This window comes from Emys orbicularis, chromosome 1 (assembly GCF_028017835.1).
Source record: "Emys orbicularis isolate rEmyOrb1 chromosome 1, rEmyOrb1.hap1, whole genome shotgun sequence".
Lineage (NCBI taxonomy): Eukaryota > Metazoa > Chordata > Testudines > Emydidae > Emys > Emys orbicularis.
In genome coordinates, this window is record NC_088683.1 from 131,260,415 (window position 1) to 131,283,710 (window position 23,296).

Here is a 23,296-nt window from a genome sequence, read left to right on the forward strand (position 1 = left end):
TGCCAGGTGGACAAGCTCTAAGTTTCACATTTCTAGTTAGTTTCACTACTCTCTAGTTCTCCTGTGCTTTCACGTAGATGCATTATCTGGGTTGCAAGGAAATATTTTAATTTCCGTTAACATTTACATCAATATTCACATCCAGGTTTACGGTGGATTTCAAATCTGAGTAAGATTCAGGGTTATTTCGATTCAGTCCATTACAGAAATTCCCTACGTCAAGTAATTCTGATGAGTGTTATTGTTCAGATTTGAACTCGCGTTCTCTACCCTCGTTCCCCTGTGTCTTCCTAAGAAGCACAAAGGTTTTCATTTTGAAGGTTCCTATTCAGGCCCATCGCTAATTTTAATAATACAGTACCTAAATCTGGAGCATAAATTACCTGACAGTGTTCTTTTAACCTACTAACTGGAAGCAGGTTAACTCATTGGCCTATTAGGAAAGCTCAATGACCCAATACTTTGGCTTTCATTCTAATACAGTATAGGCTTGATCCAAAGTCCATTTGAAGTCAATGAAAAGACCAAGGCTATGGCTACATTAGAGAGATTACAGCTGCACTGATGCAGCTGTACCGCTGTAAACTCTCTAGTATAGCCTCTCTAAGCCAGCGGGAGAGAGCTCTCCATTGACTTCATTAATCCGCCCTCAACGAGTGCTGGTAGCTATGTCAGCAGGAGAATCTGTCCCGCTGACATAGCACTGTCCATGCTGGTGCTTAGGTCGGTGTAACTGCTGTTGCTCAGGGGAGTGGCTTACTCACACCCCTCAATGACATAAGCTATACTGACATATAGCCTCAGAGGGTATGTCTACATTGCAATTAAACACCGTGGCTGGCCCGTGCCAGTTGACTCGGTCTCGCAGGGCTCGGGCTAAGGGGCTGTTTAACTGTGGTGTAGATGTTCAGGTGGGAGGGTCCCAGAGCGTCTACACCACAGTTAAGCAGCCTATTAGCCCGAGCCCTGTGAGCCCGAGTCAGCTGGCATGGGAGGTGTCTAATTGCAGTGTAGACTTATCATGAGTAACTTCAGTGGACTTTGAATCAGGACCTGTGAGAGTGGGAAATACTTTTCTCGCTCATCTCCACCCCTTCCAGTTGCAGAAGCCTACTGAGATTTTTACATTGGACCCTAGATACAAAAGGGACAGTCACTTTTGTTGTTCCTCCTTCCAAGATAATTTTGCACCAGGTCCCTAGACTCTTCAGTCACCTAGCAAGCAGGATTGGACCAGAGCATTTAAAAAAAATCAGAATCAGTAGCTTCTATTTGGCGTACATCAGGGAATCTACAATTTTGTCTTTTTTAAAAACACTTGCAAACAGCTCGATGCAGCTGTATAATTTATATGTAGGCAAACAGCCAGGAGAGTGTTGTTTTCTGAACAGGGCTGATAATTACAGTAGTAATGCATTTCAGATTCTTTCTCTCAACCATACACAGATGGCTGATGATGGTTAGATACCTGTATAACTGAGGACGAGTGACTCCTTTTGACATGTGTACTTCTTATGTATGACCTTTCCTAATTATATTTATCATATATGTTACAGAAAGAAAGGTCCCCAGAGCTACCTTTACGTTTTCTAGAGAGCCCATCAGCGTGGTATCTAAAGGCTAAATCCATAAAGTGACTTAGGCACCTAACTGCCACTGTAGGCTCCTGAGTCCAACATTTAGGCACCACTGAGATCCTCAAACCCCCACTTCTGCTGGTGGGCATAATCAAAACTGCCTAAGTCCTAATGGTGCTGAGCTGCTTGGCACCCCAGCTCACACCTAAGCCCTGGCAGGATTCTCACCCTAGGTGTTCCCCCACCTATCTCACCTATGGGGACAGGCCTGCTCAGAGCCCCACACAAATGACAGCCGGGGTGACCAGCTCAGGAATTTTGTGTGTGTGCATGCATCCCAGAATACCCAGTAGCCCAGTGGTTAGGATCACCTGGACTGTGGGAAAGCTGTTTTCAAATCCCCACTCTGCCTGATTTGGAGAAGAGTCTTGGAAACCAGGTCTCCCTCTCCACACCCCCTTCAGGAGAATGCTCTAACCCCCAGGGTATTCTGCCATGGATCTCTCTCTATCTCTTCTGTTGAAGATGTTCTGCTTTGTATAAATAATTAAATAGAGCGAGATTGACACTATAGACTGGTGAGATACCCCCAAAAGTGTCAGTCACTTGGGATATGGGAGACCCTAATTAAGTTCCTGCTCCAAATTCAGCAGAGTGGAGATTTAGAAACAGGTCTCCCACATCCCAGGTAAGTGCCTCATCACTGGGCTATTGGCTACAAAGGGTAGATGGTCTCTCTCACTCTCTGTCTCTCTTGTCTCCCCACCACTCATTTTTCATGAGAAAGGGCTGACCTGGCTTAGGTGTCTAACTCCAGGAGAGGGTTAATTGTTGTGAATCCCAAATGGAGGTAGATGCCTAACTATCTTTGGGGCCAGGGCTTAAGCTCAGTTGATATGTATACAGTCTCTATTAGCTAGAGATCTTGAGGGACATCTAACAGCTTTAAATAACTGTTTCAGAAAATTGGAGATGCTAGCTTAAGAGAAGAGATATGCTCAGAGCTTGAGGGACAAGGACCACAGCAAATAGGAGGATATAGGACAATCACAGGGGACATTACTAAAACTTGGTGAACTATGAGTTTTGGTTAATCAGAGTTGTATGAAATTACAGGGTACAGGCATGCCCATAGGTAAAAATCACTCAAACATTTCCACTTTAAAGGGCTAGTTTCAGATGTCCATAGCTTTGTCAATCTCTCATATCTTTCCAAAGAAATTTTGTATTGTATATGTTCAGCCCATGAACACTATTTTTTTTAAAGAACAAAGACAGCGGGAATAATCTTTTGGAAACTTCACATATGTGATGTATTTCAGAAAACCACATAACCAAACCAAGTCCATAATTTAATTGTCAAAAGTGTGTCCCTTTTGGCTGATGCTGACACAGCACCCCAAATGTATCCCTCTTCACTTGAACAGAAACTTTTGGGAAAAAGAATTCAGCTGGTCTTTTGAAAACCTCACAGAATTCTTGCAGTATATTAAAAGAGAAGTAAAACTTTTCATAAACGTATGGAGCATAATTAAGTACATTTTCAGCACTACAGGGGCAAGCTAATATAGAACCTCTGCATTCTCTCATTGAAGTTAACGAGTGCTTTGCTAGACATTTTGCTACTTTAGCCTGTTTTCTCAGTTCTGCTGAGTTAAAATACTATTCATACAGCTTGGTAACAGTTATAACTCTCATATGGGTATGTGGGTTATAGTCGACTACAATCTAACATCACCTCAAAAGTTCTCTGTATTGAAAGAATCACAGAGCACTAATTGGATGTCCTTAGCAAAAGCCTTAACTTTTTTTTTAAACACATGGAAAAGAGATCCAATGGTGTGAGTGATCTAAACTGTAATGTAACCAGGTTAGAGACCAGCATTCATCTGTCTAACAATTCTCAAGTTGCTCTTCTGCAGACTAATTAAAACAGATGCAAGCTAGAACATTAGTTGCAACAGTGTGTAATCTGTAGTTATCATGCCCTTCTAGTCCACAGGAACAGAACAGACACATTCAGGTCTCATGTAATCACATGTAGAGCTCATTCCATCAAGTTTTAATCTAGCGTATGTAGTCTACCTAAAGGGTCATGTACATAATGTACATTTTGAAACTAATTCACCATTTAAATGGTTGAGTTAATGAATAATGCAAAGCTGCTCCTTCAAGGACCTGAACCAAAGTTCACTGAAGTCAAAAGGAATTTTTCCATTGTCTTCAAAAGGCTTTGGATGAAGCCTCAAGAGAGCAGAGATATTTATTAGGGCCAGATTCTGCCACTTACTCATGTTGGGTAATACCTTACTCCATGAACAGTGCCACATTCATAATATATTGGATGAGGTACTATGTCCACTAATGTATCCTTCCAAGCTAATTTTCTCAGGTAGGAGTAGATTAAGTTCAGGATCATTTATATTGATCACAGGGGTTTCCCCCCAGTCAGTTTGAGAAAGGAATTCTTGTATTACTTTTTAGACTCTGGATGCAAGTTTTAAGGTCAATGCTTTATAGAACTCTCACTCTAGTTTTCCCATTCATTCCAATATAATATAGAGATAAAAGGACTAGATTCAGACCAAAATTAAGTTCAAACCCTCTCAAAGCTCTGAAATAGTAGAACACGAAGGCTGGGATTTGTAAAAGAGTCTAAGGGAACAAGGTGCCCAGCTCCCAGTAAAATTCATACCTCATTTTCTTAGGCTCTTTTGAAAATCACAGCCTGGGCCTACTTTCCCAACAAAGCCTACATTGTTTGTTACTTTTACTGCATTTTTCTTATTATCCTCAAGGTACTGTATGCAAAAGCAAGAACGCAAAACATGATGGGGTGGGGAGGAGGAAATAGATCTGTCTTCCCATGTGTTTTTATGGCCACTATCACTGTAGTATCTGAGCACATCACATACATTAATGTTATTTATCCTCACTAAATCCTATCTGAAGTAGCAAAGTGCTATAATTCTCATATTACAAGTGGGGAAACTGAGGCACGGATAAACCAAATGACTTGCCCAAGGAAGTCACAAAGGAAGTTTGCTGAATTGAAACCCACTCTCCTGGGTCTGAGTCTAGTCTCTTAACTACCCACACCACCACCCTGCTGCACATTTAATAAGTGGATTCCCAAAACTTTGGACTAAAGCATGTTTCTTTTTAGCTATAGCTCTGTGGCATTATTGTAACTGAACCATTGTCACTGTTTTTAACCAATAATTAGGGTTTACATGCATACAATATAGCTGAATAAGGTTAATAAAATATATTTAGGTATCATTTTCTCTGGTATCTTGTACTCACAATTACACGGGGCCATTTGCAGTAACATCAATCCAAATCTGGCCACATATATAACACCACTGATGTTAGCATGGAAGCCAATGGGACTATTTGTGGTGTAAATTATTACTCACGATCAAAAAGGCTCGCAGAATCTGGCTGCAAGTAATAACCCACAACCTAGGAAGCATTTAAACAATAGGCTCGGAAGGAGATGCTGGATATATACGATGTGTGCCCTTTGTATGGGTATATGTACATGCACACATTTATATTTTATGATTTTGATCTCTGATCGTACAGTGAGACCAGAGGAAATGTATGTATTGAACACAGTACTATACATACCAAGAATCACTAATCTTAGCTCTCATTAATCCCTTGCAATAAGCGTACACTCTACTTAACGTCTAATCTTACAGACCCTATGTAGGCAAAACTTCCATTCACTTCTGTTTGCAGAAGGGTTGCAGGATCCTACAAACAGTTATGGCTGCTTTATCAGGACACCTCCCAGGGAGCTGATTTAGCCTAATGACAGTAGCCTAGATTATCCCCTTGATTGCGTAAAGTGGTGGGAACTAAAGTGGTGGCAATTCTGTTATAATGCCTCAAAACTGTCAGAGGAAAGAGAGCTGAGCCCGACTGGCATCATTACCTCTTTCACTGAACCTCTATGCTGCAAAGCTTCTCAGTGCTGCAAAAAAACCCCACGCAGTCAGGGTTTGTGGCTAGGAGAGGTGAATAGAGGAACTGCCCAGTCAGAGGCGTGAAGCCAGGGAACAGACATGTTACAAGTACTGAACTCCGACAAACCTGTGGAATTTCATATTAAATTCCCAGAAGACAAAGGTCCAAATTTTCTCCTGGGTATAAACTGGCACAGCACCACTGATTTCACTGGAGCTGCTCCAATTGACACCAAGCACAGAATTTGGCCCTTCATGGTTTAACATGAGAGCTGGGTGACATTTTTTCAGCAAATAGATTTTTTTTTTTTGCATCAAAAATGCATTTTCCGATACTCCAAAACTATTCATGTATTTGAGCTGAATTTGACTAATAGTTTCAGCTGGGAAAAAAATTTCAAAATCAAAATAATGTGTTTCAAAATGTTTTCTTTTGACTTTTCATTTTGAAACAGTGTTTCAAATTCAAATTTGGCAAGTTTTTTTAAAAGGGTGAAAACACCTGAAAAAGGCTGAATTGAAATGAAAAACTGAAAAAATGTTTGTTTAGAGTTGACGGAAGCATTTTGATCAACTTCAAGCAAATCGAAAAAAAGAAAAATTTCACTTTGAGTCAACTTGAAATGTTTCTTTTTCGAGCTTTTGATTTGATGAAAATGTTTGAAAACATTGGTTTTGGTTCAGATCAAACCAGATTTTTTTTCTGTTCCACCCCTGAACTGAAAAAATCCATTATTCGCTGGGCTCTAATTAACACTTTCGGACTTTCTGCTCAGCACTGGGGAGAGCGTTAATTGGTGACTAGGGAGGAGTATAAAAATATTGCTCGACCATGCAGGGATGTAATCAGGAAAGCCAAAGCACAAATGGAGTTGCAGCTAGCAAGGGATGTGAAGGGTAACAAGAAGGTTTTCTACAGGTATGTTAGCAAGAAGAAGGTGGTCAGGGAAAGTGTGGAACCTTTACTGAATGGGGGAGGCAACCTAGTGACAGATGATGTGGAAAAAGCTGAAGTACTCAATGTTTTTTTTGCCTTGGTCTTCACAGACAAGGTCAGTTCCCAGACTGCTGCACTGGGCAGCACAGTATGGGGAGGAGGTGAGCAGCCCTTGGTAATGAAAGAACAGGTTAAGGATTATTTAGAAAAACTGGACATGCACAAGTCCATGGGGCCGGATGCAATGCTGAGGGAGTTGGCTGATGTGATTGCAGAGCCATTCACCATTATCTCTGAAAACTCCTGGCGATCGGGGGAGGTCCTGGACGATTGGAAAAAGGCAACTATAGTGCCCAACTTTAAAAAAGGGAAGAAGGAGAATCCAGGGAACTACAGACCGGTCAGCCTCACCTCAGTCCCCTGAAAAATCATGGAGCAAGTCCTCAAGGAATCCATTTTGAAGCACTTGAAGGAGAGGAAGGTGATCAGGAACAGTTAACATGGATTCACCAAGGGCAAGTCATGCCTGACCAATCTGATTGCCTTCTATGATGAGATAACTGACTTTGTGGATATGGGGAAAGCAGTGGACGTGATATACCTTTACTTTAGCAAAGCTTTTGATACGGTCTCCCACAGTATTCTTGCCAACAAGTTAAAAAGTATGGATTGGATGAATGGACTATAAGGTGGATAGAAAGCTGTCTAGATCATCGGGCTAAACGGGTAGTGATCAATAGCTCGATGTCTAGCTGGCAGCCGGTATCAAGCGGAGTACCTCAGGGGTTGGTCCTGGGGCTGGTTTTGTTCAACCTCTTCATTAATGATGTGGATGATGGGATGGATTGCACCCTCCACAAGTTCGTGATGACACTAAGCTGGGGAGAGAGGTAGATGCACTGGAGGGCAGGGATAGGGTCCAGAGTGACTTAGACAAATTGGAGGATTGGGCCAAAAGAAATCTGATGAGGTTCAACAAGGACAAGTGCAGAGTCCTGCACTTAGTGCATGGGATTCTTCAATCCTGCTACAGGCTGGGGACCGACTGGCTAAGTGGCAGTTTTATAGAAAAAGACCTGGGGGATTACAGTGGACAAGAAGCTGGATATGAGTCAACAGTGTGCCCTTGTTGCCAAGAAGGCTAATGGCATATTGGGCTGCATTAGTAGGAGCATTGCCAGCAGATCGAGGGAAGTGATTATTCCCCTCTATATTCACATCACTGCTGAGGCCACATCTGGAGTACTGTGTCCAGTTTTGGGCCCCCCACTACAGAAAGGATGTGGACAAATTGGAGAGAGTCCAGCGGTGGGCAACGAAAATGATTAGGGGGCTGGGGCACATGACTTATGAGGAGAGGCTGAGGGAACTGGGCTTATTTAGTCTGCAGAAGAGAAGAGTGAGGGGGGATTTGATAGCAGCCTTCAACTACCTGAAGGGGGGTTCCAAAGAGGATGGAGCTAGGCTGTTCTCAGTGGTGGCAGATGACAGAACAAGGTACAATGGTCTCGAGTTGCAGTGGGGGAGGTCTAAGTTGCACATTAGGAAAAAATATTTGACTAGGAGGGTGGTGAAGTACTGGAATGGGTACCTAGGGAGGTGGTGGAATCTCCATCCTTAAGAGGTTTTTAAGGCCCGGCTTGACAAAGCCCTGGCTGGGATGATTTAGTTGAGGTTGGTCCTGTGAGCAGGGGGTTGGACTAGATGACCTCCTGAGGTCTCTTCCAACCCTAATCTTCTATGATTCTATGGTAAGAATGTTAGAGAGCCAATGGCAGCACAGCTCCTGTGTAAGCCATGTTGCTAAGAGAAGGGTGACCCAGAAATAATATGGGGGTGAGGGGTCTGGCTCTCCATGCTGATACCCTGAGGTCTCTGGGATTTCCCTATAGATCTTGTGATATCTTCATGGTCAGAGGACAGAAACTCCCTTTCCCTTTCATAGCCTTGCAAACTCCTTCCCCTGAGAGGGTGATGTGCAGGAAACTTCTTGGAACGCCATGCAATGAAATTTACAGATTTTTCCAGATCAGATTTTCCCTCCTACAGATTTCTCCATGGGAGAGAATGGTAATAACTTCCTTTGTTTAGCTGGGACAGTATGAGTAGTGCCATGAGTTTAAAAACTGTTTTCTGAGCTCTGATTCTTTTAATAGCAAAGCTGCTGAAATGATATGAAAGGAAGAAGAAATAAAGAGCAAATAAAGATGAAATACAGTGGGTATCAATTTTTTCAAAACTGTACAGTATTTTATCTTAAGCCTTTTCAAATGGCATTATCTGTTAACTGGGATAATGACTACTCCATAGGGATGTCTCAGTTATGACACTCTCTCATATATGCTGTATATCTTAATTTCTGCAGATGGGAATCATGACCAGGTAAATAAAGGTGGCCAGATACTCACAGCTAGTGCAAATCATAGTTGAGGATCTGATCTAAAAGCAGAATTTTCCAAATGCAGAAACTATTTAAATGATGGAATAAACTGCTGCCACATCTCGCAATTCTTTTCTTACCGATTTATATTAATGGATATTACAAATTATAAGTCTGTGCCATCAAAAGTTTTAACCAGATATATAGCCCAATATTCTGCACCTACCAAAATGTATTAATCTTTATGGTAACTGAACAAATGTAAATGAACCTGGCTGACATTATAGGATGTAACATTAGAAGAGTGATATAAGCTTCTGGAATGCCATGAGAAGAGCTCCAATTCATTATATTTGTATTAGTTTCTTCCACAATTGTACTATAAAATAAGATGTGCCTTTAGATGGTACTAAGAATGGAGAAGGGGGAAAATAAAGCAAAAAAGATTTCTCCAATGTTATCTTTTAAAACCACAATCCTCAGCTGTAAATTCACTGCTCTTCATGCCCTCATTCTCCACAGTTACTGAGGACACAATGTTTTATGAAAGCCTTCTTTCAATGATGTGTGAAATTACGTCTACACAAACAATACTTTTCATAGCTGGCTTTCATTTAATAGAGGACACTGGTGACAGGGTAGTTTAATTGTAAATTGGGCTCTGTCTATATTAGAGTCCAAACAATGTTAACCAGAACAATGTTTAATCTTACTAGCAGAGTCCTAACACAGTTCCCTATGGGTATGTCTACACTACAGCTGAGATCCTCTCAGGGCTTGTCTATACTCAAAACGCTACAGTGGCACAGCTGCACCTATAGCGCTTCAGTGTAGACACTACCTATGCCGATGGGAGAACCATTCTCCTAAAGAGGTGGCAGCGAGGTCGACCGAAGAATTCTTCCATCAACCTAGTGCTGTTTACACCGGGGGTTCGGTTGTTATACTATGTCTCCCAGGGGTGTGGATTTTTCACACCCCTGAGCAATGTACTTATACCGATGTAAAACCCTGATGTAGACCAGGCCTCAGTCTAGCTAGACAGACAGCAGTGTGGATGTTATGGCTCAGGCTGTCAAGCCCACCTGACCACCTTGACTGCTACTTTTAGCTTACTAGCTGCTAGCCTGTCTACCTGGGCTGGGAGGCTCACTGTCAGCTGCGGTGTAGACATATCCTATGCTACTCTCCCTCCCCCTTCACAATGGGCATGTTCAAAAGCTCATTTAAGTTATAAGAAAGACTCCTATTGAAGTTAGTGGGCTTTGGGTCAGGCTCTCTATATAGACTGGAGGACAAAGCTGCAGGGAAAAGCACTGAAGTTTCATATGGATGGAGGAAGCAGCGATGCAGGATTCTCCTTCCCCTTCTACATAGCGGTCAGTATTCTTTCCACAAAAAATGTACATGGCTGAAGCAGGAGTGGTGGGGATTGGGAGGAAGAGCTGGAGAATTACTGCTATAAAGCAAGATGTTTCCTTTTTTTCCTACTAGGATTAATGCCACATAAAAAAGAAAAAGGTGGGAGGGGTGGGAGGAGATTCATTAATGCCGTTTAACTACCCCTCCATGATCTGACCGTGTGGGTGGGAACTGACTTTGTTATTTTTGCCTGGGAGAACCCGTCTGAGTGCCTAACCAGGAAGTCTCAAGATTGTGGCCAGAGTTGCTCATAGATCTGTAGCTTCCACTCCTTTTCCTGACCCTGGCCAATCCCTTCACATTCCTGATAGTCCAGTAGGTTTCAAGGAGGGAAAGACTTGCTCAGCTGCAGCACTGCTAAAGTCGAGGTCCTGGGACTTCTATTTTTTTAATTCTTCTTCTACTGTGCATGATTTTACACATTTCACCCCTGTGCAGATGGGCAGCACAAAACTTATGCACCACTGAGTCCCAGTCCAAACCTGAAAATAGGACTTCAGTGATACATGGCCCTTTTGCTGGTTCTTGGCACTGGAGTGAATTTCACCCATAAGGAATATGGAAATAACACGTTCCCAGGCAAAGCTGAATGATTTGTTAATTATTATTGTTAGATATATAAATAGTGGTGCTTATCAAAGGCTCTAGGCTTCTATAAGTAACAAAAACAAAATTAGATTGCCAACGGGGACCCCAAATTACCCTCTCTCCCATATGCTACCAATTTCTCTCTTTAGAGCACTGTTCATAAATAACAGGCTAAAGAACATTTCAGCTAAATTGCTAAATTGCCTAAGTAATTCAAAATAAACTAAACAAATTTGAAGTTGGCGACAAGAATAAACAACCCATGAATGAACCGCACACAACGCTTTGCAAGTTTTTCTCTAAAGGTGTAACAAACTTGGTGGTAGTGAACAGCTTTTGGTGTATTGCTTTTGTAAAAATATAAGGCTAGATTCTGTCATGCATCCAAGGCCTGGTCTATGGTCAGTTTTTATACTGGTATAGTTGTTTTGGTTAGAGATGTGATTTTTTTTTTTAACTGAGACATCTAGCGTGGATGCTCTTATACCAGTATTAAGGTGCCTTATACTGGCATAGCTTATTCCTCTTCCCATTTGGGAATAAGCTATACTGAAGCTATGGCTACACTGGCGCTTTACACCCCCCTGAGCGCAGCAAGTTACAGCGCTGTAAAGCGCCAGTGTAAACAGTGCCCCAGCGCTGGGAGTCACGCGCCCAGCACTGTAAGCTAATCCCCTCGTGGAGGTGGAGTACCTGCAGTGCTGAGAGAGCTCTCTCCCAGCGCTGGCGCGCCACCACACTCGCACTTCAAAGCGCTCCCGTGGCAGCGCTTTGGAGTTTCGAGTGTAGCCACGGCCTGAGATAAAGTACCTTAAATACTGATATAACTGAGACCACACTAGAGATATTGTACTGTTTTAATTAGACAGACATAGTCAGTGGTACAACTTTTGTGTGTAGACAAGACCCTCTCAGTACAGTAGTGTGAGGGGGCTATTAAGGAGGCATAACTAGCTCTCTGATTCTGCTGGCCCGGGCACCACTGAGACTTAAAATAGCCTAATTTATGACAGGAGAATATAATCTCAAAGGGACCTACAGCACTGCCCCTGCTCCCATAGAAGTCAACGGCAAAACTCCCATTGACTTCAATGGTGCATGATCAAGACCTGAGAATCATACACTAGCTGAAAACTGGTGCAATGACGCTCCCTACCACTCCTTCTGAAACGGAAACCTTCCCTCCCCTGACATTGCCCCTAAACCAGGATGAGCGGGGCACTTGTCTCAGGAGCTGGCTCTGCTGGGTTTACCTCAGTTTAGAGCTCCACCCTCCATCAGGAGAATTCAGTCATGGCGAGAATGCTTGAGTAGTGCAAAGGAGCCAGTCTGGACCTGAGAATCTTGCTCCCACTGCATAGGCAGTCCATAATTCAGGATCTACTTACTACCTTATCAGTTTTTCTGCAAAAGTTCTCATATTCTATCTTTAACAATAGGCCACAGAGCTGCTTTTAAAAAGAGAATGTGAAAAAGGATCTCAAGCAGCAGACAAGGTGATTAAACAACCAAGTGCATTTTGCCGATCAAGCTCAGTGATTGCAAGTCATTAATATGCAAAACATGCACAAATTCAAAATAGCAATTATCCATGCAAAACATTTGGGATGATCTGAAAAATGTCAACTTGCCTTTCTCTTGCTATCACTTGTTGGGGTTTTCAGATACACATTTAAACACGGTTTTGTCCAATTTTGAGGGGAGAAACAGCCTATATGCTTATAAAATTTACATACATGCGCTTAGGAATTTATATAATGGGCATCGAAGCTATAGAAGCAAAGGTAAACATCCCCTTCATGAGAAGTAGACTTGTACAGAAGAGCTTCTAGGAACGAAATGTGTATGTACAATTATTCTAATTGCTTCCATCATTAAATATAACTTACATTATGTGATTAGACTCGGAATAATTTGGTAAAGAGTACTTTATAACTCATTTACTTACTTATGCATATATCCATCTGCATTCCCCGTTAGGTTCATCTGCATAACAGTCTGAAATTCTGTCTCATTGCAGCAGTATTTAAATACCGTGTTGTTATGGTGACAGCAGAAGATGTAAGATTTATTGTCAGAAAGACGTGGGCAGTGAAAACCAAAGTGGTAGCGGCCTTTGTAGTCTGTATATGGCTCACAGACACGAAAATGCGCAGACAATGCTGTAAAACAAAGATTGATATTGTCTTTGTGAGTCATATGTGTTAGTTGCATGTCACATCCATTTTCATTTTTCTGTTAATCTTAAACAATATTTCTCCTGGCTTCTGAGAAACAGTAATCATGTATTTCAGGAGTTTCAACCTTATAATATTTGATATGACTACTGACAGCATGAAAAGCATTTTTGTGATATTTTCAATTTTGAGTTACTATGTTTCTGACTTTTTTTTATTTTAATTCATTTATGTTTTAAACAGAAGAGAAGAAATGCTGTCCAGAACTACCACAATCTTGGACAGCAGGGAACACTAAAATATTTAAGTACATATCTTCAACTATGAAGTTTTAAAACTATGGGATATCAGCAAAGATCTAGAAAAGCTAGTTTAAGATTTTTCTGGGAGGATTTTATTATCCCAGAAAAACATACATGCAAACTGAAATAAGAGTCCAAAGCACATGATTTACAGTGGCTGTTATTAATGTGTCAGAAACATCTGCTCTACTGTAAAGGTCATTATTTTGATAGGCATTGATCTGCCAAAAATAATAATTAAAAGATATTACCATGCTAACAGAGCTGAACAACTGTGAATATACAAATATCGAGAACAAGAGCAATGGAAACACAATTACTATTCAGATCTTAATTTTTTTTTTAAATTAAATTCTCATGTAAAGCATGTATTATGTCTCTTAAACCATTTTCCAGGTTTTTGTTACACTGGTTTTGCTGGCCAATTCTCTTGAAAGAAAGAAATCATCTCTGTATATTTCCCCAGAATGTGGGCTCTAGGTTAATTGTTGTGTGGTGGTTAGTATGCCTTGTAGGAGTTTGAGGTCTGTAGCTAACCCCCAGCTCTCACACATTGGCAGTACTTTAATTTATTTAGGGTTTGTATTATGGTAGTGCCTTGAAGCCACATCTCACATTACACACACAGTCTCTGCCTTTGAAGACCTTACAGTCTAAATATAGACCACAGACAAAATGTGGGAGAAATGATGTATTTTTATTCGGATTTTACAGAACTGAGACAGACACACTAGGGACTGCTGTACACACAAAGTTGCACCAATCAATTAAGGTGTTATTTTAAACTGATTGAGTTAACTGGTGCAACTTTGTGCATGGACACTCATATTTTTATATTTGTTTGAAAATTGGGATAACGATTCTGACCTTTTCTGTTAAATCGCTTTGAGATCTTCTGTTGAAAAGCTCTATATAAGAGGTAGGTGGTGGTCTCATTATTACTTATTATTATTGTGTCAGTTTACCAATATAGAGTGTACACACAAAAGTTTGCACCAGTTTAACTAAACTGGTGTATATTTGGCTGTAGACAACGCCTGAGTGAATTAGGTGCCAATAAAAATTTAAGAGAAATGAGTGCATTTCAATCCTGGCATTACTCCTTTGCTATGATCTACTGCAAGGAAGAATATGCCATTTTGGGATTAAGGTCACAGCCGAGCCGTGGAACTCAGAGGTTCTGAGGAGAGCTGGTCGAAAACCAGAATTTCTATCCATTTTCTATCAAAATTCTGATATTTTGACATCTATTTTTATCCTGAATCAGGGTGAATATCTGAAATATCAAAACTTTTCATAGAATTGAAAGTTCAGGAAAATTTCACTACCATCCCTAACTTCATCAATGAGTTTCAACCCATTATTTTGTAACTAAAGCATCAGTCAGTTGAATTAAATCAAACTATATGCTTAGGAGTTAAAGCGGACAGGGGAGATATTCTTTGTAGCATGCATGCATGGCTCCCTTTATTGTGAGTTATTTGTACAGCCACCTCAAACTAGTGAGTACCAATAAGTCCTAAATTTTGTATCTTCTTGCTCTCCATCACAGTCTTAGTAGTCCCAGTTCAATCATATTGGTCAAAGGGTTGCCACTAGAGCTGGCCTATACAAATTCCATTTTAGTGAAAAATGTCAAGGTTTCTAAATTTGTTTTCATTCTACATCAGAATGAAACCAAGACCTTTCAAAATTTTCATAAAAATAACATGAGAGTCCCTGTCCCCCCTCAGAAGAGCCACTAGCCCAGGGCGTGAGTGTCAGAAACCAAGTTGGGGATGGTCAGGCCTAGTGGTCAGAGCTGTGGCAATTGGGACTAGTAGTTGGAGCCAGGGGGTCAGAGCTGGAATCAAGAATCAGAGCAAGAGTGAGGCTGGAGCAGGCTAAGGCTTGTGGAGTCTGTTAGCACAATCAGGTAGGGAACAGTCCCTAGCCATGAAGTGATGTTGAGCAAACAGATCTGCTGTTTCTCCTTTGAGAGTTATATACCTGCCCTGAGAGTCACCAGACTGGCTCTGGGCTTGTGGACTGGCTGGAGCCTAACACAGGAATGATTCATCACCCTGTGTGGCTTAATCAGGCTCTAGTTCGGGGATGACTCATCACCTCCCATTAGGGCACTCATCTGGGATACGGGAAAACCAGGTTCAAGGCGCTGCTCTGCCCGGGCTAACCACTAGGCCAAATCAGGCAGAGCAGAGCCTTCAACTTGGGCCCTAGGAGAGTGCTCTAAGCAGTGGGTTACTGGCTATTCTGTGGTGGGTCACTCTCTTCCATCCTGGAGCTGAGGAACCTTTTGTTTCAGCAAAAAAGTTTCAGTTTTGATGAACTGTCATTTTGTGACAAAAAATGTTTATTAAAAAATTCCTGACCAGCCCTAGTTGCAATGTTCCTACTCTGCTACCACCTTTTCTAGCAGAGTTCTAGCCTGCCTGTCCTTACCGTAGGCTTTCCTTTTCATTCCTATTTCCATCTATTCAGACACCTTTCTGCCTGCTGGCAAGGAGCTGCATCTCCTTTCCTAGGCCAGCCAACACAGCTGAAGCTGCTCAGTCTAGGTCTATACTATTCTGGTTCTTCTACCAACCCCATCATCTTGTTATCTGAACTATCCAGCTGTTTCTCTACCCCCACTGTTGCTGCTTCCCTGTCTGCCTGGCTCTCCAAAACCATGTCCCCAGAACTGCTGCACTGTACACTTGGGACTTGTCAGTTCATTGTCATCCCAGTCTTTGTTATCCAACCACAGCCTTGTGGTTGTGATCAGAAACTATGCCCTTAATGATTATTAGATATGATCTTCAAATATCCTTGTTTGTCTATATTCTACTTTTTAATAGATCATGATGCTTGAAATAAGGCACCAGCTTACATAGAAATCTTTCTATTAGGTCTTCATTCCTCTTCAAGTATGAAATTAATATAATTGCAGTAAAAAGCAGCATCCTGTAGTTCTTTCATTCAAATTATGCAAAGCCAGTAGTATCCCTTTACAGAATCTGGGGCATATAGGCCATACATTGTATATATAGCTGAGTTGATTACATAGATAAACACAAGTTGCCCTGTAATTACTTTGGTTATCAACAAAGTTACTATGGACCTTTGTTACTGTGATGCTGCTACAAAATTAACATGCCTCCATTGTTTTAGGCAACTTGCCATTTATGTGAAAGGAGGCCAAGAAAACACTCTCAATTGTGTTAATGCTTTGTAAAGGCTGGGGATAGAATTTTCAAAGGTACTTGGCACTGGTTAACACCATTCCCAATGGTTAAAACTCTCACTGACTTCAGTAGGCACAGAGTTAGGCCAGCACCGAATGCTTTTGACAATCCTACCTGGGGTACATAAATTAAAGCTGCCATTATCATTTTAAACACCTATCTTGCAGCATAGCACCATGCCCTATGTGCTAATGAGAAATGTCAAAAAATAATAAAGGATCTATGACAGGATAAGGTATTCATGCATAAACAAATAAAATAAAATGCTAGAATAGTGCCTGGTATTTATCAATGATTTATATAATATGCAGAAATCCTATGTAAACAGGATAAAATCAAAGACGTATTTCTTTACAGACAGCATGTCCCCTCCCTCCAAAGAGACAGTGTCAGGGCTGAAAAGGCTAAACATATTAAATTCAGACCTAACAGGTTTGTTCTGGTTTGAGGCTAGATGTTTGTGTGACACTTATAAAATCTATCTTCAAACCAAAACAAAGCTGAACCATTTTTATGAACAGTCAAGGTGTAACATTAACGTTGCAAAGTAAAATTCTCAAAAGCCAGTAAATATGAACATTATGGCAGAGGTACGAACTTAACTCTATCCCCTGTGCATATGCATATGAAATAGTCTTTATTAATATGACATGCTGTTTCTGAGATAGATGATAATATATTTTTTCCTACAATGTAGGTCGACACGTGTATTTGGGATAACTTATGATCATGTAATTAAAGGTTATCAGCAAGCCTGAACAATGTGCAGAGTAAAGGTTCTAAATTCAACCCTATTTTGCCCACATTTCCTGCCTTTAGACTATTTATTTGACTCTGCCACTATCTGTGTAAACTTGAGTAAGTCACTCAACCTCTTTGTGCCTCAGTTTCTCCATCTCTAAAATAGGGATAATGCTCATCTAACTTCATAAAGCACATTAAGAAATATGAATGAAAATCATTATATAAGAGCTAGTTGTTATTATTCATCCTCAATCAATCCATTCCAAGTTTCAAATGTGTTTGCTGTATTCCTCATGACAGAAGTGCAGTTAGAGTATTTTAAAATGGGATGGATGTCGTTTTACTCCCTTATAGAACTAGGAAAAAAATTGACGGGATTCTGCTTAAACTTCCCCAGAGTAAATCACCTTCACACAGAATTACAAACATGGAAAATTTCAGACAATTGGTGAGTTTCTGAAAGTTATGAACCTGTGAAAAGTACTTCTTTTAATTGGAACTCCTTTGTAAACTTAACTATAGCAGCGGAAGAATATGAACAGGCAGAGTGTGAGGTTAACATGATCCATACACATAGACACACCACCTCTTTTGTCCAGTGTGAAAATACACATGATTAAACCTTGCTTTCTAGGTCTGTAGTAGGTGGATCATTTGGCAGAATTGTTTGATTTATATGGTTTCAGAATTAAAATAGTAAAGAAAATGATTATTAAAGTTGAGTGTCAAATGTTGAATCTGTTTATCTTGTCTGTCTCTCATTAGTGTTACTTTCCTAAATGAAATAGTATTGCTCTTCTTGTTTTAGCTTCCTGTCACCAAATGCACAGCTAAGGGGGAGAGATAGCTCAATGGTTTAAGCATTGGCCTGCTAAACTCAGGGTTATGAGTTCAATCCTTGAGGGGGCCATTTAGGAATCTGTGGCAAAAATTGGGGATTGGTCCTGCTTTGAACAGCGGGTTAGACTAGATGACTTCGTGGAGTCCCCTTCCAACCCTGATATTCTATGATTTTAAGTTGCACAGTGCTTTTATTTCAACTCTTAGTGTTACTTATGGTACCGTTAGTTTTGTAGGCACTTGGGATTGATGAAGTTTTAACCCATTCATCCCCTCGCCCAGCTCACATAAAAATAAATTTCTGGAAGAAACATTACCTGCTGACAAGAGCAATAAGAACACAACCATCAGCACATTCAAGGACTGTTGACCACAACTTGTCATCGTTTTGTTTTCATTGATCCATTAGAGAATTACCTGTTTAATAAGATGCAATATCATAGTTAGGTGTCAATATCATCTCACCCTTATCTGCTTAAATCTGTACTTGCAACACGACTTTGCAACAGAGAAAATGGTTTAGAGCAGTAGCTCCAACCTTTTTACACCCAAGATCACTTTTTGAATCTAAGGGCAACCCAGGATCTACCCCTCCCCTTCCCTAAGGCCCCGCCCCTTCCCCAAAGGCCTGCCCCACTCACTCAATCCCCACTTCTCTCTGTCGCTTGCTCTCCCCCACCTTCATTCACTCTCACTTGGGCTGGAGTAGGGGGTTGGCATTCGGGAGGGGGTGCGGGCTCTGGGCTGGGGCCGAGGGGTTCGCAGTGTGGGAAGGGGTTCTGGGCTGAGCCTGGGGCAGGGTGTTTGGGTGCAGGAGGGGGCTCCGGGCTGGGTATGGGGGTGCTGGCTCTGGAAGGGGGATCAGGGCTTGGGGTGCAGGAGGGGGTTTGGGGTGCTGACTCAGGGAGGGGGCGCAGGGTGGGCCTTGAGGTGTGGGAGGGGGTTCAGGGTGCAGGAGGAGGTATGGGGTGCTGGCTCCATGAGGGGGCTCAGGGATGGGGTGCGGCCTCGCGCTGAGCAGCACTTACCTCTGGCGGCTCCCACTTGGCGGCAGGTGCAGCGAGGCTAAGGCAGGCTCCCTGCCTACTCCGGCCCCACATTGCTCCCAAAAGAGGCCAATGCACCCCTGCGGCCCTGGAGGGAAGGAGGGGCAGGGGGCATGTGGCTCCATTTGCTGCCCCTCTCTGCAAGCACTGCCCCCACAGCTCTCCTGGCCAATGGGAGCTGCGGGGGCGGTGCTTGCAGGCAGGAGCAGCGCGCAGAGGGAGATCCCGGCTCCCCTGCCCCCGGGGCCACGGGGCTGCGCTGGCCACTTCCAGGAGCAGCATGGGGCCAGGGTAGGCAGGGAGTCTGCCTTAGCAGCAGCCACACTACACTGCTACAGATCGCGATCGACTGGGAGAACCGCTAGAATCAACTAGTCGATCATGATCGACCGGTTGGTGACCACTGGTTTAGAGTAATACAATGCGAAAACAAAACTGTCTTATTCCCTCTAAAACCGTTGCATGGAAAAACACATTTCCCATAAGAAAATTTAAAATATGCTATCCTTTTATTTAGCTATGTGTACATTAAACAGTGTGAGTTATGTATACCCTTTATATTCTACAGCATTAAGTAGAGGTGAGCCAAAGGGAGTGCTTGGTTGGCTATTCACACCAAACTTTGTAATGTAAGAGACCATGCCTCAGGCAGTGGAATACTGTCAGCAAATTGGGCTGTTTTAGTATGTCTGGAAGAACTACAGGAGTTAAAATGAGTTAAAATAAATAGGGCTGTCGATCAGTCGCAGTTAACTCATTATTAACTCTAAAAATTAATCGTGATTAATCGCACTGTTAAACAATAGAATACAAATTGAAATTTATTAAATATTTTTGGATGTTTTTCTACACTTTCAAATATATTGATTTCTACTACAACACAGAATACAAAGTGTACGGTGCTCACTTTATATTATTCTTTATTACAAATATTTGCACTGTAAAAATGATAAGAGAAATAGTATTTTTCAATTCACCTCATACAAGCACTGTAGTGCAATCTCTTTATTGTGAAAATGTAACTTACAAATATAGATTTTTTTTGTTACATAACTGCACTCAAAGACAAAACAATGTAAAACTTTAAAGCCTACAAGTCCACTCAGTCCTACTTCTTGTTCAGCTAATCACTAAGACAAACAAGTTTGTTTACATTTACGGGAGATACTGCTGCCTGCTTCTTATTTACAGTGTCACCTGAAAGTGAGAACAGGAGTTTGCATAGCACTTTTGTAGCCGGTGTTGCAAGGTATTTACATGCCAGATATGCTAAACATTCGTATGCCCCTTCATGCTTTGGCCACCATTCAGAGGACATGCTTCCATGCTGATGATGCTCATTAAAAAAATAGTGCATTAATTAAATTTGTGACTGAACTCCTTGGGGGAGAATTGTATGTCTCCTGTTTTGCTTTACCCACATTCTGCCATATATTTCATGTTATAGCAGTCTCGGATGATGACCCAGCACATGTTGTTCATTTTAAGAACACTTTCACAGCAGATTTGACAAAGCACAAAGAAGGCACCAATGTGAGATTTCTAAAAATAGCTACAGCACTCAACCCAAGGGTTAAGAATCTGAAGTGCCTTCCAAAATCTGATCAGGATGGGGTACGGAGCATGCTCTCAGAAGTCTTAAAAAAGCAACACTCCAATGCGGAAACTACAGAACCCGAACCACCAAAAAAATGAAAATCAACCTGCTGGTGGCATCTGACTCAGATGATGAAAATGAACATACGTCAGTCTGCTCTGCTTTGGAATGTTATCGAGCAAAACTCGTCATCAGCATGGATGCATGTCCTTTGGAATGGTGATTGAGGCATGAAGGGACATATGAATCTTTAGCGCATCTGGCACGTAAATATCTTGCGATGCCAGCTACAACAGTGCCATACGAACTCCTGTTCTCACTTTCAGGTGACCCTGTAAACAAGAAGTGGGCAACATTATCTCCTGCAAATTGTAACCAAACTTGTTTGACTGAGTGATTGGCTGAAGTAGGACTCAGTGGACTTGTAGGCTCTAAAGTTTTACATTGAATGCAGGTTTTTTTGGACATAATTCTACATTAGTAAGTTCAACTTTCATGATAAAGAGATTGCACTACAGTACTTGTATTAGATGAATATATTTCTTTTGGTTTTTACTGTGAAAATATTTTTAATCAAAAATAAATATAAAGTGAACACTGTACACTTTGTATTCTGTGTTGTAATTGAAATCAATATATTTGAAAATATAGAAAATATCAAAAAATATTTAAATAAATGGTATTCTATTATTGTTTAAGAGTGTGATTAATCGTGCGATTAATCATGATTAATTTTTTTAATTCCTTGACAGCCCTAAAAATAAATCAATCATTTTTACATTTAAATACTTATAAGCAACACCTAGGTTCATCCCATTAGAACAGTGGTTCTTAACCTTTTTTCATTTGCGGACCCCTAAAAAATTTTGAATGAAGGTACAGACCCCGTTGGAAATTTTAGACATAGTCTACGGACCCCCAGAAGTCCACGGAGTACAGGTTGAAAACCAATACATTAGAAGATGCAGTAGTTCACAAAGTGGGTTAGACAACAGAGCTAGTCGGAAAAATTTTAACGAAATATTTTTTATCAGAATTTGCCGATTTGTGGAAATTGAAATGTCCATTGACTCTGATGGAACTCTGCTTGATTGCCTGCAAGCTCGTTCACCTACCCAGTTCCTTGGCAGTCCACCTGGCAGCCGCCATAAAAAGGCTGCTTTAATTTATGTCTAAGGCTGGTCCAGCCCAGCCCAGACCCAAGATTGGGGGAGTGAAAAGTTATCTTAAATCCATGTTTGTTCTAGCCCATCAGTTGTGCTGAGCATTCTTTAAAAAGACAGGAATACTTGTGGCACCTTAGAGACTAACAAATTTATTTGAGCATAAGCTTTCGTGGGCTAAAGCTTATGCTCAAATAAATTTGTTAGTCTCTAAGGTGCCACAAGTACTCCTGTTCTTTTTGTGGATACAGACTAACATGGCTGCTACTCTGAAACCTGAGCATTCTTTGAGGATCTGCCTCAAAGTGAATTTTGCCATTTATGTCAATGGGAGTAGACCCTATGCCTGGTACCTAGAGTGCTGCAGTACACCCTCTCCTGTCTTCCGTGGCAGTATATCTAAAGTTAGTACTACATTAGCTGTGACAGCAAAGGGCATGAAGAGAAGAAATTCTTTTATTGCTTATTCACCAATGTTAGTAGCCTGGATAATAAACAATAGGAACTGGAATTGCTCAGTTGTGAGCATAAATTTTATCTAGCTGGTATTACTGGATCATGATGGGATTATTGGCATGACTAGAATATTAAAAATCAATGGGTTAAATCTATTTTGGAAGGATGGAGTGGAGAAACAGAGAGAGGGGAGTGCCATACTATGTCAAAAAAAATTACTACTTATCACCGACAACTCAGAAGCAAATGTTCTTGAATGCGGATAGATAAATGTTCTAATAGATAAAGCACAAGATGGGGAACTAGTTGGTGTCTTCTACAGACCACCAAATCTCTCTCACACACGCTCACATGCAAAAGGGGACTTCAACTTGAGTGACCTAAGGTGGAGGTCTCATGCTACCAGTATTAAAAAAACAACTTTGGAATTTCGAACACTTATATATGACAATTTCCTAACTCAAAAAGGGTTACATCTAACATGGTGGGATTTAATATTAGACCTCATCTTGACAGATAAAGAGGAACTGGTCACAGAACTAAAATTAGAGGTAGCTCAGGCTCGGTCTACACTACAGGGTGGGGGGTCGACCTAAGATACGCAACTTCAGCTACGTGAATAACGTAGCTGAAGTTGCGTATTTTAGGTCGACTTACCTGGCTGTGAGGACGGCGGCAAGTCGACCGCTGCCGCGCCGCCGTCGACTCCGCTTCCGCCTCTTGCCGCGGTGGAGTTCCGGAGTCGACGGCAGAGCCATCGGGGATCGAGTTTATCGCGTCTTCACTAGACGCGATAAGTCGATCCCCGATAGATCGATTGCTACCCGCCGATCCGGCGGGTAGTGAAGACGTGCCCTCTGATACAA

At 41.5% G+C, this 23,296-nt stretch overlaps 1 protein-coding gene across 1 annotated transcript in view; it reads right to left on the reverse strand.

The window, feature by feature from the left end:
• Positions 1–18,552, reverse strand: part of SHISAL1 (shisa like 1) — a 32,016-nt gene extending 13,464 nt beyond the window's left edge. Inside the window, exons 1-2 of the mRNA XM_065423585.1 lie at positions 18,486–18,552; positions 12,827–13,040 (exon numbers count right to left, since the gene is read on the reverse strand). Of these exons, the coding sequence (XP_065279657.1) occupies positions 12,827–13,040; positions 18,486–18,552 (281 nt within the window). The remainder of the gene's footprint in view (positions 1–12,826; positions 13,041–18,485) is intronic.
• Positions 18,553–23,296: the final 4,744 nt, after the last annotated feature.